The sequence below is a fragment of the Macrotis lagotis genome, chromosome 3 (genome assembly GCF_037893015.1).
Source record: "Macrotis lagotis isolate mMagLag1 chromosome 3, bilby.v1.9.chrom.fasta, whole genome shotgun sequence".
In the NCBI taxonomy this organism is placed as follows: domain Eukaryota; kingdom Metazoa; phylum Chordata; class Mammalia; order Peramelemorphia; family Peramelidae; genus Macrotis; species Macrotis lagotis.
In genome coordinates, this window is record NC_133660.1 from 120,864,456 (window position 1) to 120,880,049 (window position 15,594).

The following is a 15,594-nucleotide window of genomic DNA, read 5'->3' on the forward strand; positions in this document are numbered from 1 at the left end:
AGGAAGGAAAAATACGAAGGAAAAGAAAGTGATAGAAAAAAAACCCAAAACATCTAAGTAAAAACCTATAAAAACAAGTCACTCTACCATCTGACAGTTGCAAGGGACCTTGGAAATCACCTAGGCCTATAAGACTACGTCAGAGATTTTTTTCAGAAAAGGTATGCCAGGAGTTTGGAGGCATAGAGGGGAAAAAAGAATCCCACAGGAACTCATCATATTAAAGTTGGTCTTTTCAATCCTCTTACTTTTTTCTTGGACATAGAGGTAGCCTTCCACAGCAAACTGGCTTCCTCTCTTGTGTTCCTTGGGATTCTGTCTGATTTTATTCATGAGATCTTCCACTTCAGATCTTGTGCCTTCAAAACGATTTCTAGTCTAAAATAAATGAAAGACAAACATTAAAAGACTTTAAAATGCTATGTTTGGGGCAAAATTGAAAAAAACTGAATTAATCCTCTAGAGAAGTAAAGATTTTAATAAGGTTCTCTATACATTTATTCAGCTATTCCCCACCTTTTAGGTTATTTCTATAGTACATCTTGTTGAAAGAGAAAAAATCTGAAAAGTAGTTTGTAGAGGAAAGGAAGCTAGAAACTAATGTTGATAAGGATTTTTAAAGATATATATGACTTTATCAAATATATTACTAGTCACTAGCATTAGGTCCTAGATACAGTAAAACTCAATCAAGTCTTAGACTAATAGCTAGGCTGCAAGTTGAAATCTAAGTGTTTCCACTCCCTCAAAAAAAAAAAAGTCAATTCTGTTTAATTCATTTGGCATCTGGAATAAAGGTATATTTGAAAACATGAAAATAATAAGTTGAGACTCAAACTCCTGAAAAATAAAAATGCAAGATAATGAAGTAGAAAGCTAAATTCTCCCAACATACCCTTCCAAACATCTTTAAAATAACATTCAATTTGAATTCTGGAGTGGCAGAGTTAACAAAAGGTCAGAGTGAAACATTCTTTCAGACTAAGAAAATTAGATTAGAAAAAGAGATCCATGACATGGGGGATGTTGACCTAGAACCCACATGAAAGAAACATCAGTGGTAGGACTGGGTGGTGGTGATGACCAGAAATATCAGCAGTTTGGGAAACACTCAAGTCAGAGAAGTTAAAGGGACCTAGCAGCTATTCAGAAAGAGATTACAGGGGATCTCTGTTCTAAGAGTGGCCATAGGACCAAAGGCTATTTTACAAATCTACTTCTGGGTCATAATTCAAGGGCAGAAGGAAGCCCTTCCATTCACAAGGGAAAAGAAGCCCTGAGGGACAGTATCATTTCTGATTTAAAGGGAAGAAAGGCTCAAGGAGAAGGATTGATGCAATTCCAAAAAATTAGGGACACTTCCTGGATAAGGATCATATTTCAGATGCAGAGAGCAATGACCACAATTCTACTCAGATCAAACCACCTTAGAAGCACCAAAAACTTCCAGACTTCCAGAACTAACTTTGAAAAGAGCAATGGAAAAAAGGATGAAGCTTGAGATAAAGCCTCTTCCCTCTGCCACCCATGTTGAAACAAAAATTTAACATTAACATAAAATTCCAAAGAATTTTCCAAAAAAAAAAGTTCCAAAATTCCAAGAAACAAGGAAGGAAAATGAGCAATCAACAACAATAATAGAACCTGACCATAAAAAGCTGCCATGATGACAGGGAAGATCAAGACACAAATTAAATGAAAAAAAAAATAAAATCAAAACAGCAACAAGCAGAGAATCTAAGGAAAACATGAATTAGTTTCTATTATACTGCTTCATTCTTCTATTCCTACTAACCACTTTTTTGTGTTCTCCACTGTTTTACCTGCCTCCACCATCTACTCTTGCGAAGTATGATCCTCAGCTTTTATCCCCTCCCTTCTCTTATAACTCTCTTCTTACAAGCTCATGTGTTCACAGCTACATTTCTTACCTTTATGCAAAGAATATCCAAAGCTATATATCCAATCCCAATCTATCTTCTCAGCACAAGTAATATATTTGAATACCTCCATCTACACATTTTTCCAGTACTTCAAACACAGTATGTCCAAAATTGGACTCATTATCTTATCCTCTAAATGGATCCATTCCACAAAATTTTCCTATTGCTGCTAAAATCACTATCTTCCCCAAGTCAAACAATTATTTTTGACTCTCCCCTCTCTTTCACATAGACTGTCAAGTTGACCATGGATTATATCTTACCTACATTCTGCCCTCTTGCCCATTCACTGCTATTATTCCTAGCTCAAATACACACTATGATAATTTTCCATCTGGACTATCCTACTTGAAGTCTCTTTCCTCTCTAATCTATCCTTTTCCCAGATGCAAAAATAGTCCTATTTAAACATGAGCATGTCATATCATTCCTGATTTTCAATAGCATTTCATTGCCTATAGGGTAAAAATATTACATTTGAAACCTGGGAGAAGTTTTCAAGAATCTTATTAAAAGCCCTTTTCCCAATGTGGCTCCAAAGTAATTCTCTACGTGGTCACCAAAATAGATTTTGAGTACTTCTCCTATCACTCCAGAACTCCCTGAAGTATCCTAGATTATTAACCCCATGTGGCTATGTCCTCATCATCACCTTCAGAAATGTTTCTCATCCTTCAAGATTTCTCTGAAGAGTCTGTGTATGTATATATTGTATATATTATATATATGTGTATGTGTATGTGTATACCACACTACACACTCTTTCCCTCTGAAGTCTTCCCTAATCTCCAAAACTGATAGTGATTCCCTTCCATCCTCAAATTTCTTGTGAGACAGGCTGTGCCAAGATCTCTCCTCTGTACTTATCACATGCTACCTTGTATTTTATCTGCATTCAACTTTTCTTCATTCAGTCTCTTCCTTCAATCTATATTCCACAGAGCTGTCAAAATAAGATTCTTAAAAATAAATCTGTATAAGCCACACCCCTTCCCAAATCTCTATTAACTCCTAGTAACAAATAGAAGCTTCACCTTGGCATTTAGAGCTCTTCATAATCTGGTTTTAAATTACCTTTCCAAACTAACTGTACTTTACAAACACCTCACACATTCTTTGTTTCAAAAATATGACTTCCTTGATATTCCCAATATGCTAAATTTCACCTCCTGCCTCCCACCAGTGCTCCCACCATGCCTAGAGCACCCCCCATTCTTTACCTTTTTGCCCCTTGGAAGCTCTCAAGTGACTCCTACATAGGACTTTTCTCTGTTCTTTAGATTTGAGGAAGCTTCAAACTTGGGGACAGTTCTTATCTAATTTTAAATATTCCCATTTAAGGGAACTTAAGAGTTAGAACAAAATGAATGAAGAGAGAGAAAATTTTCTTGTTGGGTCATACTCCAATATCCGACGACCAATCCACTACAAGTTCAAAGTCTCTGTGGGATCTTGATCTACATTTATAGCTCTAAGATCCTTAAAAGCAAGCATTCTTTTTTTGTCTTTTCATCTCCAGTGACTGAGATATCATAGGCCCTTAATAAATGCTTGCTAGAGCAAACTGTTTTCCTAGATACTTTATAAGTTCTTTAAGGACAGGAATTTGGCTGGTTTTTTTTTAACCTCTGTATCCCACTTCTAAGCCTAATACATCACAAAGTCTTTTAATAAAGGTTTATTGAGTTAAATTTAATTAATTCAGGGAACTGCTAATATGTGAAAAATTACTACTATTACACATTTTCACCTTTCTCTTCCTAAAGTAAAAATTGTCACTGGAAGCTTATCACAGGAGAAAAATGGTGATCTAGAACATTTCTATCGACCTGATTAAAGTAATTTTGAAAAAGAAACTAATTTGCAGAATCCTATTATAAAACAAATGAACGATCTTTGTAAAGGGTACTTAGTTCAGTTCCTAATTTTTTAAAAAGTATAATGTTCTGTTGGTCACAAAAAAGGTCTGGATTCACCATCATCCTCCCTTTCTTCTTCCTTTCCCCCCCCTTAGACCTCTCTCTGTTTTTCAACCCATTCCCTTTTTTATTTTTCAGATTTGAAATCCTTCTAATTTCTTACCCTCTTTTTTCCTCCATTTCACAACTCTCCTTAATTCACTTTAAAGAATTAGCAGCCCACCATCAAGTACTACTGCAATGGAAGCTTAAAATACTACAGGTTGACTACCAATAAGCAATTGTCTAGTTAGTCATTCCTCAGTGATTCATTTCAATAGCTTTGAAAATAAAGGAGTGGGGGGGGGGGGGGGATGCATTTGCCACACCCTGTAATTTAGTCTAGTTGCTAGATTATACATAAATAAGTGATTGTCCTACAGTTGAAAGGATTGTAGATATGGAGCTGAAAGGACACCTAAGAGGCCATTGAGTCTAAACCCCTCATTTGACAGAAGAAAAAACTGAGGTTGAGAGAGGTCAAGTAACCTACCCAGGGTCACACAGCTAGAATCTAAAGAAAGGATTTGAACTGAGGTTGTCCAGGCTGAGTGTTGACACGTAAACTATCTACTCTACCACCTCACCAACTCAGAAGTTTCATATCACTATGGAAGTATACAACCATTGATTAGAATATATACCATATAGTTTCCAACAATTAAAAAAAAAAATCTATCAGCTATAAAGTTCCAGAAATTATAATGCCACCTCATAATATATATGCATTGTGAGGTTTTTTTTTTTAAACTATTGGTTGAACTCTCCAAACAACAATCTGCCTGGGGGGAAGCATAGAGAAGTTAAGTGATTTGTGAATGGATACACAGCTAATTGGTCAAGATTAGGATTTAAAATTGAATCTTCCTCACTACAAAGCTGATATGCATCACTGCACATCTTAGAAGTATTCTCAATTCTGGTTTATAGGTGGTTATGGAAAAAAATATAAAAAACTATGATATTTTTTAAAATATCAAGAAATAAAACAATGAAATTGCATAGCAGAACTGAATTTCCTCTCTCAATATCTTCTGTTTCCTCCTAACATCCCCACCTATAACTACCCCACTGCTCCTAGTAGTGATGAGGACACAGTAAGTGATAAATAAATGCTTCCTGACTAATTAAAAGCAAACAAGAATGGTACACCTTGGATTAACTGTAGTATTGGATGAATCCTACCATCATCCAGTGCATGATTTAGGAGACTCAGATAAGAGTTTCACAAGACAGAAAGGCATGAATGAGTCAAGATGTACATGACTGAAGACATAACCACCATCAATGAAATCGTAACTCCCCCAAAGTATCTGAATTACAATGCAGTTGTTTTTTTAAAGGTTACATTCTTTTATTATTATATTTCATATGAAACTATTTTTTTTTTGCTTTAAAAAAGAAAGCAACCTTCCCCTGCTTAAATTCCTACTTATTCATCCAACTTCCTCACTAAGTTACCTCATCAGATCCCATGGGTTTAACTTTCATCTCCAAATGAATAATTCTCAAATTTAGATATTCAGTCCACTAGACATTCAAACTGGAAATATCAAAGACAGTTCAAACTCAAAAGTTCAAAATTAAACTCATTATTTTTCTCCCCAAACCCTCTCCTTCTTTTAAACTTCAAAACTTACCAATTTCTATCCAAATGATAATCATCCTCCCAGGATATCTTGACATTGTCAACTTGGATTTCCTCCCTTTTCTTCACCCACCCATATAATCAGCTGTCAAATCTTGCTTTTTTTCCATTTTGAAACCTCTCGTTATCCAAATATTTTTTGTATCAATTTACCACCTTAATTCAGGAACACAGCTTCCTAACTGGTCTCCCTGCCTTAAGTCTCTACCAGGTATCCATCCTACACACTACAGCCAAAGTCATTTTTCTTAAGGGCAGATCTGACCCTGTTATTCTCCTAATCAATCAACTCAATGTTTTTCTATTGCCTCTGTGATTAACTAAAGACAAATCTATGTCCAAGTCATTATTCCAGTCTTGATGGACATTACTCCAAGACAAGTAAACCAAACTTCTCTCTGCCCCCATATAACATCTCCCTTTCTAATCACTGTCTTTCATTCCTGAGAAGTCTGCTCTCCTTACCTCCACCTCATAGAACAACTTTCTTTTGTTAAGATACAGTCCTTTTGACATGTTTTCCTGATCCCCTCAATTATCACTATGCTTGTTCTCATTCCTTCTCTCTCTTCCCCTCTTTTTTTTACTTTAAAATTAACTACTTTGTATCTATTTACTCTCTTTACAATTATGCTGTATATGCTTATGTTTATAACTGTTGTTTCCTTGTGAATAAGGATTGCTTCATTCTTTATACTCTATCCTCAGCAATTTGTGGATGAACCAAAGCAGGAGCTAAATAAAAGCTTATGAATATGACTTCAGAAGATTGAATTGAAAGTTGAATTGAAAGATTGCATCTGAGATATAGTAGGAGAACTTGATGCTTATTGACTGATAGGCTAAAGAGATTAGGAAATAGCTCAATATATTTTAAACATCTCCAAATGAATGGATCAACTATCAGGCAATTTTTTAATCCGACCAAATCTAAAGTATTCCTAGAAATATTACAGGATGCCACTAGGTGTCAGAGTTTGCTTAAACCTCAGAAATCACAAAATAGTTTTCTGTTACACCAAGGACTAACCAGAAGATGGCACTGTGTCATCAAACTCTCCACAGGATTTCTTACAACTAGTCTAGGCCAGTGTGTTAATATTGTTTTATTTATATAATAAAATGATACAAGGACACATATTTGAGAGCCCACAGATGTTGTATTCATGAAAATTCCAAGCATCTATTTAATGAATAAGGCAGTCCCTTGTCTTACTTTCTGAATGTTGATCTGTAGCTCCATCTTGTAGTGGTTGAAGTCTTTGGCAAGTTCATGGCCTTGATGATAGAAGGTGAACATTCCCTGAAAGAATGACAGCATCTATGGCACACACACAAAAAAAAGGTGTCATTAGAACAAGAAAGAAAGCCGCATAACCTGGGAATTTCATTAAAATAAGACTTTTTTACTAAAGAAGGAACCAGGAGAACAATATGCCCACAAATATACAATGCTAGCAGGCCAACAAACATAGTTAACTTTGATTGATCAATCTGATGATGAAACACATCAACTGAGAAGAGGGGGAACACAGTTATACAAAGTCAAATACAGTACCAGATGGGATTATTTGTTGAGCTGTATTGATTAGAGTTCAAGATAAAATTCAAAGGGGTGAGGGGAAAGAAATAGCAAAAAATAACTGATATTTCTTAAAGTATCAAGAAATAAAATAATGAAATTGCATAGTAGAACTTAATTTCCTCTCAAAATCTTCTGTTTCCTTCTAATATCCCCAATTAAACCATTATATTCGATATAAAAAAAAAGAAATAGAGACTAGTCCTGGGATTTCACTAATATAGGTATCTCCTTGATAAAGAAACTATCTACCAGCACAGTCTGCACCTTTTCTGTAACTTACTATCACAGAGGGCTGGGAAAGAACTTAAGGGATACTCTCAAGGTTGATGTGTGAAGTGAGATTTGAATCCAGGTCCTCCTATCATTGAAATCAGTTCACTAGTCACTGGGCCAAGCTATCTCTCATTCAAAATAACTGGACTAGAATGAAAAGCTCCTTATTATCCAAGGAATTTGGATAATATTATTAGCAAATTAGTAAACTAGTAAAAATTATCTCAGGTAGGGTTATGGAAGAGTCAGAAATATCTAGATCCAATGCTGCCTCCAACATTTATCAACATATGAAGTTAACCTCTAAGTCACTTACCATCTCTAAACATAATTATTTCCCTAACTTAAAAAAACTGAGATAACTATGAAAACTGCCTGGAAAAGTTATTTTAAGACTCTTTATTCATACTTCTAATTTCTTTTAGACCTGTTGAACTTTCAGAATGCTTAATCAGTGATAAAAGAAAAAAAGTCAAACGAGGTGAGAAAATCTGAGATCTAGTCCTATACTTTAAAGAAACCATTACTTATCTTAGATTTCAAAGCCTTCATTAATAAAAGAGGCAGCTAGAATAGATCAGAGACATCATTTCACAGATAAAGAAACTGAGTTTCAGGGAGGTTGAATTACTTGCTCAGGGTCATAAATTTTATTCAGTCATATCTGACTCTTTATGATCCCATTTGGGATTTTTTTGGCAGAAAAGTGAAGAGGTTCCCCATTTTCTTCTCTTCCTCATTTTACAAATGAGGAAACTAAGACAAAAGGGGTTAATTTGCCTAGGATCACCTAGCTAGCAAGTGTCAAAGGCCAAATTTGAACTCAGGAAGATGAATCTTTCAAACTCCAGGTCTGGCTCTCCATATACTCTACCACCTAGCTGTCCCTTAAATGTCAAAAACTAGTTAGTGGCAAAGTCAGAACTAAAATCACATCTTTTGATTCCCAGAGTAGTTCAATGGTACAATCACTAATAGTAATGCTTTTCTCCTCACATGCTTTTCTGCTCATTCCATAATTTATGGTTGTCCTGTCAAAGGTAATTCAGTAAATCACCTCTTCAATCAAATACAGTATAAAGAACTCTCTTAGAGTCAGAGGATCTGGATTCAAATCTTTCCTATGATATTTGTCAGACAGGTCACTTAATTTTGGCAAGTCCCTTCCAAATGTAAGAACAATGATACTATGAAAATACTACTTCCACTCCACTTTGTATCTGCTGCTCTTCCTGGTATCAGTTCCACAAAATAAGATGCCCACATACCAGTACATCTAGGTGACACAATGGATAGTGTACCAGACCTAGGGAGTCAGGAAAATCTGAGTTAAAAATTTAATCTCAAACACTACCTACATGACCTTGGGAAAGTCACTTATCTGCCTATATTTCCTTATCTGTAGAATGAGTTGGAGAAATAATTGGCAAAAACCACTCTTTGCCAAGAAAACCCCAAATGGGGTCATGAAGAGGCAGACAGGACTGAAAACAACCTAACGTGCAGTAAGGTACTTCTTGGAATTCCTCTCACCCCCTTCCTGCCTCCTTTTGAATGCTGATTCTCCTTTTTAGATAATAAGCTCTTTGAGGGTAGAGAGTACCCTTTATTAAATTATAGTTTGGGGGTAGCTAGGTGGCATAGTGGATAAAGCACAGGCCTTGGAGTCAGGAGTACCTGGGTTCAAATCCAGTCTCAGACACTTAATAATTACCTACCTGTGTGGCCTTGGGCAAGCCACTTAACCCCATTTGCCTTGCAAAAAAAAAAAAACCTAAAAAAAATGTATATAAATTATAGTTTTCCCAGAGTTTGGTATTGTGCCTAGCCTATAAAAAAAAAACTTACTGGAATGTATCTTGACAATGGAAACACTGCCAAAAGTACACCCATGGCAAGAAGAGTTAGGCAGAGATTTTGAAATCAGTTTGAAATCAATCAAGAACTACTGAAGGCTTGAAGCCAATGTTTGGGAAGCAACTGAGAGTAACAACTAAACGATAGTGATTTCACTTGTTCCAACATGATCTGGTTCACACACACACACACACACACACACACACACACACACACACAAATACTTACTGGTTCTACAAACTCAAACTTTTTTCTTTCTTGGATCTCTTGAAGCTTGCACACATATTCGAGAGACAGCTCATAGAAGTGTTTTCGATTCTGTTCCACTTGGATATCTGCCTGTATTCAAAGAACGCAAATGGGTAAAATTACAGGCGCTGGAAAGATGTTCTCCATATGATAAGGTGAACTGACTACGCAGGCTTTTTTTTTTAAGACTAAACAAGAAGGCTCCTGGCATCAGAGAAACAACCTCACAAATAATACTCTCAGTCCTTCTATAAACGTGGAAATCACACACCTCAATTAGCCAACACTCTGAAGACAAAGTTTCTTTTCACAAAGCTGGCCAAGGTGTGATGAAGAGTTAGGGGATGCCAGGGAGTGGCTGTGATGATACTGTCCTAGTTATAGTCCTCTTGTGGACAAACTACTAAAGGGAGGGTAAACTCCTCGATACCTTGGTCCCCCTCCCCACTACTAGCTATACTCTGAAATTATTCTGCACATACCTTTTTATAGTATTTTTTCTAACTATATGCAAAAAGAAATTTTAATATTCACTTAAAAATATTGAGTTCCAAATTTTCTCTGTCCCTTTCCCACACCCCCTCCCTAAGATGGTAAGCATTTTGATTTAGGTTGTATATAATCATGTAAAATATATTTCCATAGCAATCATGTTGTGAAAGAACAGACTAAAAGAGAAACAAATAAATACACAATGAAATATGCTTCAATTAGCATTCAGATTCCATCAGTATATTCTCTGGAAGTAGACAGCATTTTCCTCATGAGTCTTTTGGAATTGTCTTGAGATCATTGTATTGTTGGGAATAGCTAAGCCATTTAATGTTGATTTTGTACAGTTTGGACAATGTTTTGGTTCTACTCATTTCACTTTGCATCGGTTAATGTAAATCTTTTATATTTTTTCCCAAAATTTGCATGTTTGTCTATTTTTTATGGCATGATAATATTCCATTGCATATCTATCACGTTTGGCTGTTCTCAAATTCAAAGGCATTCCCTCAATTTCCAATTCTTTGCCACCACAAAGAGCTGCTAGAAATATTTTTGTAAACATGGACCCTTTTCCCTTTTCTATGATCTCTTTTGAATACAAACCTAGTACTGGTATTGCTGGGGCTTTTAGGCCTAGTTCCAAATTGTTCTCCAAAATAGTTAGATTAGTTTACAACTCCACCAATAATGTATTAGTGTTCCAGTTTTCCCACATCCCCTTCAATATTTATTTTTTTCCTTTTCTGTCATAGAAGTCAATCTGACAGTTGTGTGCTAGTACCTCATCTTTAATTTGCATTTCTCTAATCAATAGTGATTTAGAGCATTTTTTCATATAACTATAGACAGTTTTACTATTACTATGACTATTTATCAACTGGGGAATAACTTGTATCCTTATAATTTAACTCAGTTCTTTATATATTTGAGAAATGAAGCCTTTATCAGGCATTTGCTGTAAAAATTGTTTCCCAGATTTCTAATTTCCTTCCAACCCTCATTGCATTAGTTGTGTTTGTGAAAAACTTTTTTCATTTGCTATAATCAAAATTTTCCAGATTATATTTCATAATGCTCTCTACCTCGTTTGGTCATAAATTCTTTCCATCTCCATAGATCTGACAGGTAAACTATTCCCTGTTCTCCTAAGTTGAATATGGTATACCCTCTATGTCTAAATCATGTACCCATTTTTAACCTGATCCATACCTAATTTCTGTCATATAGTTTTCTAATTTTCCCAGCAATTTTTGCCAAATAGTGAGTTTTTGTACCAGAAGTTACCATTTATCAAACACTGTGGTCATTTATGACTGTGTTTTATTTACCAAATTTATTCTGTTGCTCCGCCGCTCTACTATTTAGCTACTCCCAAATTACTTTAATGGTTACTACTCTACATATATCTTATATGAACACATTATTGACATATTATCTCCCCCCATTAGAAATTTAGTTCCTTTCCCATGACTCACTTCAGAATGGAGTTTTCTTCTCTGGAAGTTTTTTGTTAAAAGCAAGCATACAACTGTCCTAGGGATTTCTGAACAACTATTCAATCACAATGACAGGTGGTAGCTAGGTGGCTGTAGATAGAGCACTGGCCCTAGAGTCAGGAGGACTGAGTTTGAATCTGACCTCAGACACTTGAGCAAGTCACTTTTAACCCCACTGTCTAGCAAAAAGCAAAACCAAAAACAATCACAATGATAATCATACTCTGGGTTATAAGCAGAAATGTATTGGCAAATGTTTAACAATTGGCTCACCAAAAAAAAAAAAAAACACAAGAGACACTTTTATGTTTAATCTTCATTATCAACATTTTCTCCATCACTTTCTTAAATCTGGACAACCAACAAAATAAAATGGGCAACAACAAAAACAACAAAAAACCAAGTCCTAATGTCTAGCATTTGTTGATTTATGAGGTGCAAATGCTCACACTAAAAGTTTTTCAGCAGATGGTGATATCAGCACACCCCTGCTCATGCACCTTCTCAAAATCTTGAAAGCTAAGAATTAAGTATTATTTCATGGATCTTGGTGAGGAAACAGTAAAGTTAAGTCATAGAATGGCTTTTCAAATTCCAATGTGCTTCCATTTTAACTGCACTGCATCAGAGCTCATATTATTCAGTCTTTTTCGTCCTTATATTTTTGTGGATATTCTAGTGTTGATTCTCCACTTCTCCATCTCCTAATCTAAATTTATGGATGTAGACTCAGAATACGAAGAAAATCCGGGGGGGGGGGGGGCAAGAAAGAGAAGAACATGATTCAGTGAAGGCGTGAGAGGCACATTAGTTAGATGGCTGATTTTTTTCCTTCACAGGCTTTAATTAAAAGGGTCTATTGTAGTCATAAATATTTTGTGTTGAATGTTCTATGATCAGAGCCAAATGGAGACAGTATTCATTATGCACTAAATCTTTTTAAAACAAATTCCACATAAAAAATCTTTCAATTATTTGAAGACTGGAAACAAGTTCCCACTAAATCTCAACAAGTTACATATCCCTATTCCTGCAGCCAATTCCTAAATGACATGGTTAGAAATCCCTATGCTATCACATTTGCTCCAGTTCATTGGCATGTCTCTCTCTTTGAATCTCAAACATCATTCCATTTGGCCTGTCCTTTGCACCTCCTCAGAGTCTAATTTTAAGAGATGTTTATTTGTACATACCTCTTCTTCCTCTACATATTACCAGATTAAAAAGATCCTTGTTGTCCTGACTGGCATCTGTATCTAGAGAACATTGGTATAGAATCTTGCTCATAGTTGACTCTTAATAGATCCTAAATTGAAATGCAAAGTGATACCCAAAACAAAAATTTCAGGGGAAGACTGATCTGGCCCCTCATGATGTTAATTGCCTCTGTTTTAGCCATTGTGCTTCAATTTGGTTCACCTTGAGATCCTAACAAATTTTTGGACAATCACATCATCCTGTTATCCTTTTGAATCAAGTAAAGCTAAGTCAGGAAGACCTGAATTCAAATCTAACCTCAGACATTTGTAACCTTGGGATTTCTGGGTAGGTCATTTACTCTATTCCTGCCTCAGTTTCTTCAACTGAAAATGCAAACAATACAATACTTCTCAAGTTTATTGTGAACATAAGATGAGATAATATTAGTAAAGTGTCTGGTATATGGGAGATGTTTAATAAGTACTTGTTCTCTTCATTTCCCTAATTATATACATTTCTTCAACTCATTCATTCATTTAGCAAGTATGCATTAACTGCAAAACACTTTACAAATATTATCCCATTTCATCCACCCACAAACTCTGTGAGGGAGATGCTTGCTTTAATCCCATATTTTAGTGAAGAAACTGAGGTAGAGAGAGGCTAACTGACCTCAAAAGAGTCCAAAAGCTAACAAATAGGTGAGGTAGAATTTGAACCCAGGTCAATTCTATACACTGAGCCACCTAACTGAGAAATCCATATCCTTCAGCAACCATACTAGCCCATATGCACAGTTCTTCACTCTCTGAAATAAATCACATCCTGGAAACTACTTCAACCCAGCTCTGCCTCTGCCACAGGAACCATCAAAAGAGGCTTAAAATAGAAGAAAATTCTTGTTGCCACTATCTGATGTGGAGGGAGAGAAAGAGGAAAGTAGAAGCTAATGCCAGGGCAGAAAGACATCCTGAAATTTCCTTTACTAAAACCAATGAGGCTGTTGACCCCATCAAGAACACTTCTTTTATGAGAAAATGCATACTAGATCTCAAATGACACATATTAATGTTTAAAACACAAATTATTTAGGAAATTGGGGGCAGCTAAGAGATGCAGTGGATAGGGCTTCAGTCCTAGAGTCAGGAGAACCTGAATTCAAATCCAGCCTCAGAAACCTGAAATATACTGTGTGACCCTGAGCAAGTCACTCAATTCAAATTGCCTTGCCAAAAGAAAAAAGGACTAGTTAGTTAGCTGTTCACACATAGTAAATTGTATGATGCTGAAAAGATACTAATCAATAATGATACTTTTTTACATAATGTCAAAGCAAAATTTGACTACTGGAAATAACATCTGAATTATAAAATAATAAGCATCTACTTTTTAAAGGCTAATAAAAATAACAAATAAAGATAATGTGATGGGGTTTTTTTTTCATTTTTAACTTGTTCAACTTACATAATTGAGAAACCATGGGGAAAAATTAAAATGCTGCTGAGACTAAGGAGAGGAAATTTATTAACTAATTTGGTTTATAATTTTTAAATAACAATGTCTTTTGTTACTATGGATAAAGATGTTCTCTCACATTACAATTTATAAGAATTAAGTTTTTCAGAGATAATAAAGTAAGAGTTTTTTTGACAGGAGAACTAAATTTTATTACATTGAAAGTAATTAAAATGCAGTTGTGAAACTCAAGGGACTCCAGAAGATTCAAAATAAGACAATGGCTACAAATAACTTCAGATTTCTGTAGAATAAGCATAAAAATTTCTCAATATAGGAATGTTTGGGCACAGAATTTTTATTCCCATGATATTTTATTATATTTTATTATTATATTATATTTTATTATTTATTTTATTATTATATTTTATTCCCAGAATTCTTATCTGAGCATCTAAATAAAAGCTCATAGGCATTTCCCAGATTAGGGAAGACTCATACATTTGGTTTATACAGTATATTTTGACAATAATACAAAGATATAGGACTGATACACTTTGAGTCAAAGGATTTAGGTTTGAATTCCAACAGTGCCACTCATTGGACAAGGAAAGTTAACAAACCTTTCTCAACTTTTGTGAAACAAACAGATTGTGCTAGATATCTTCTGAAGCCCTTCTTACTTTTGAGGCAGCCATTTATCTCACAGAAATGAATCCTTGGTCACAAAAGGGCGGCTTCATTTAAGAAATTACACTGTGCATACACCTTAGTGCACTTTATCATCTTGGTATTTTACTGGTAGAATGTATAAGTCTAAATATAACGATGATATGGATCAAAAGGAAGAAAATTAAGAAGAGTCATCCTATAAGTGAAAATATTTCTGTAGTCCTTATTATGACCTTTGTCTACAATAAGTCAAAGAAATATCTAGTGCTCATCTCCTCATACATTATTTACTGAGTTTTCAGAAGTAAGAACTGGCAAAAGTTAGAAAGGACCCCTGAGGAGGGGCTTGAAAAAGTACCAAGAAACATAAAAACCTGATATTTAAGCTGTGAATGATGACAACCAGCAAGTTCTTTATAGTTTGTGGAGAACCACTTGCTAGAACTCTGTGTGCCTCATTAGAAAAAAAATCCAGATGGAGAAGCTGAAGATCTGACAGCTTACTGGAGTTTCTCATTTGAAAGAGTTTCTTTTTTCTTTTTTTTTTTAATTATTTAAGGTGAGGTTGTGATTTGCCCAAGGTCACAAAGCTAGGCAATTATTAAGTGTCTGAGACCAAATTTGAATGCAGGTCCTCCTGATTCTAGGGCTATTGCTCTATCTACTGTGCCACCTAGCTGCCCCAATAGATTTTCTAAAATTCAAGTTAACAACTGAGCTTTATGCAGACACAAATACAACCTCTTCTCAAGTTGACCCTACA

At 35.3% G+C, this 15,594-nt stretch overlaps 1 protein-coding gene and 1 long non-coding RNA gene across 3 annotated transcripts in view; one reads left to right on the plus strand and one right to left on the minus strand.

Annotated features, from left to right (window-relative positions):
* The window catches only part of ARHGAP10 (Rho GTPase activating protein 10), a 355,007-nt gene that overhangs the window by 184,135 nt on the left and 155,278 nt on the right, over positions 1-15,594 (minus strand). For both annotated transcript variants that reach the window (XM_074229165.1, XM_074229164.1), the window contains exons 6-8: positions 9,493-9,603; positions 6,766-6,870; positions 249-378 (exon numbers count right to left, since the gene is read on the minus strand). In XM_074229165.1, the coding sequence (XP_074085266.1) occupies positions 249-378; positions 6,766-6,870; positions 9,493-9,603 (346 nt within the window). The remainder of the gene's footprint in view (positions 1-248; positions 379-6,765; positions 6,871-9,492; positions 9,604-15,594) is intronic.
* The window catches only part of LOC141517803 (uncharacterized), an 84,437-nt gene that overhangs the window by 22,578 nt on the left and 46,265 nt on the right, over positions 1-15,594 (plus strand). The gene's annotated exons all lie outside the window — the stretch shown is intronic.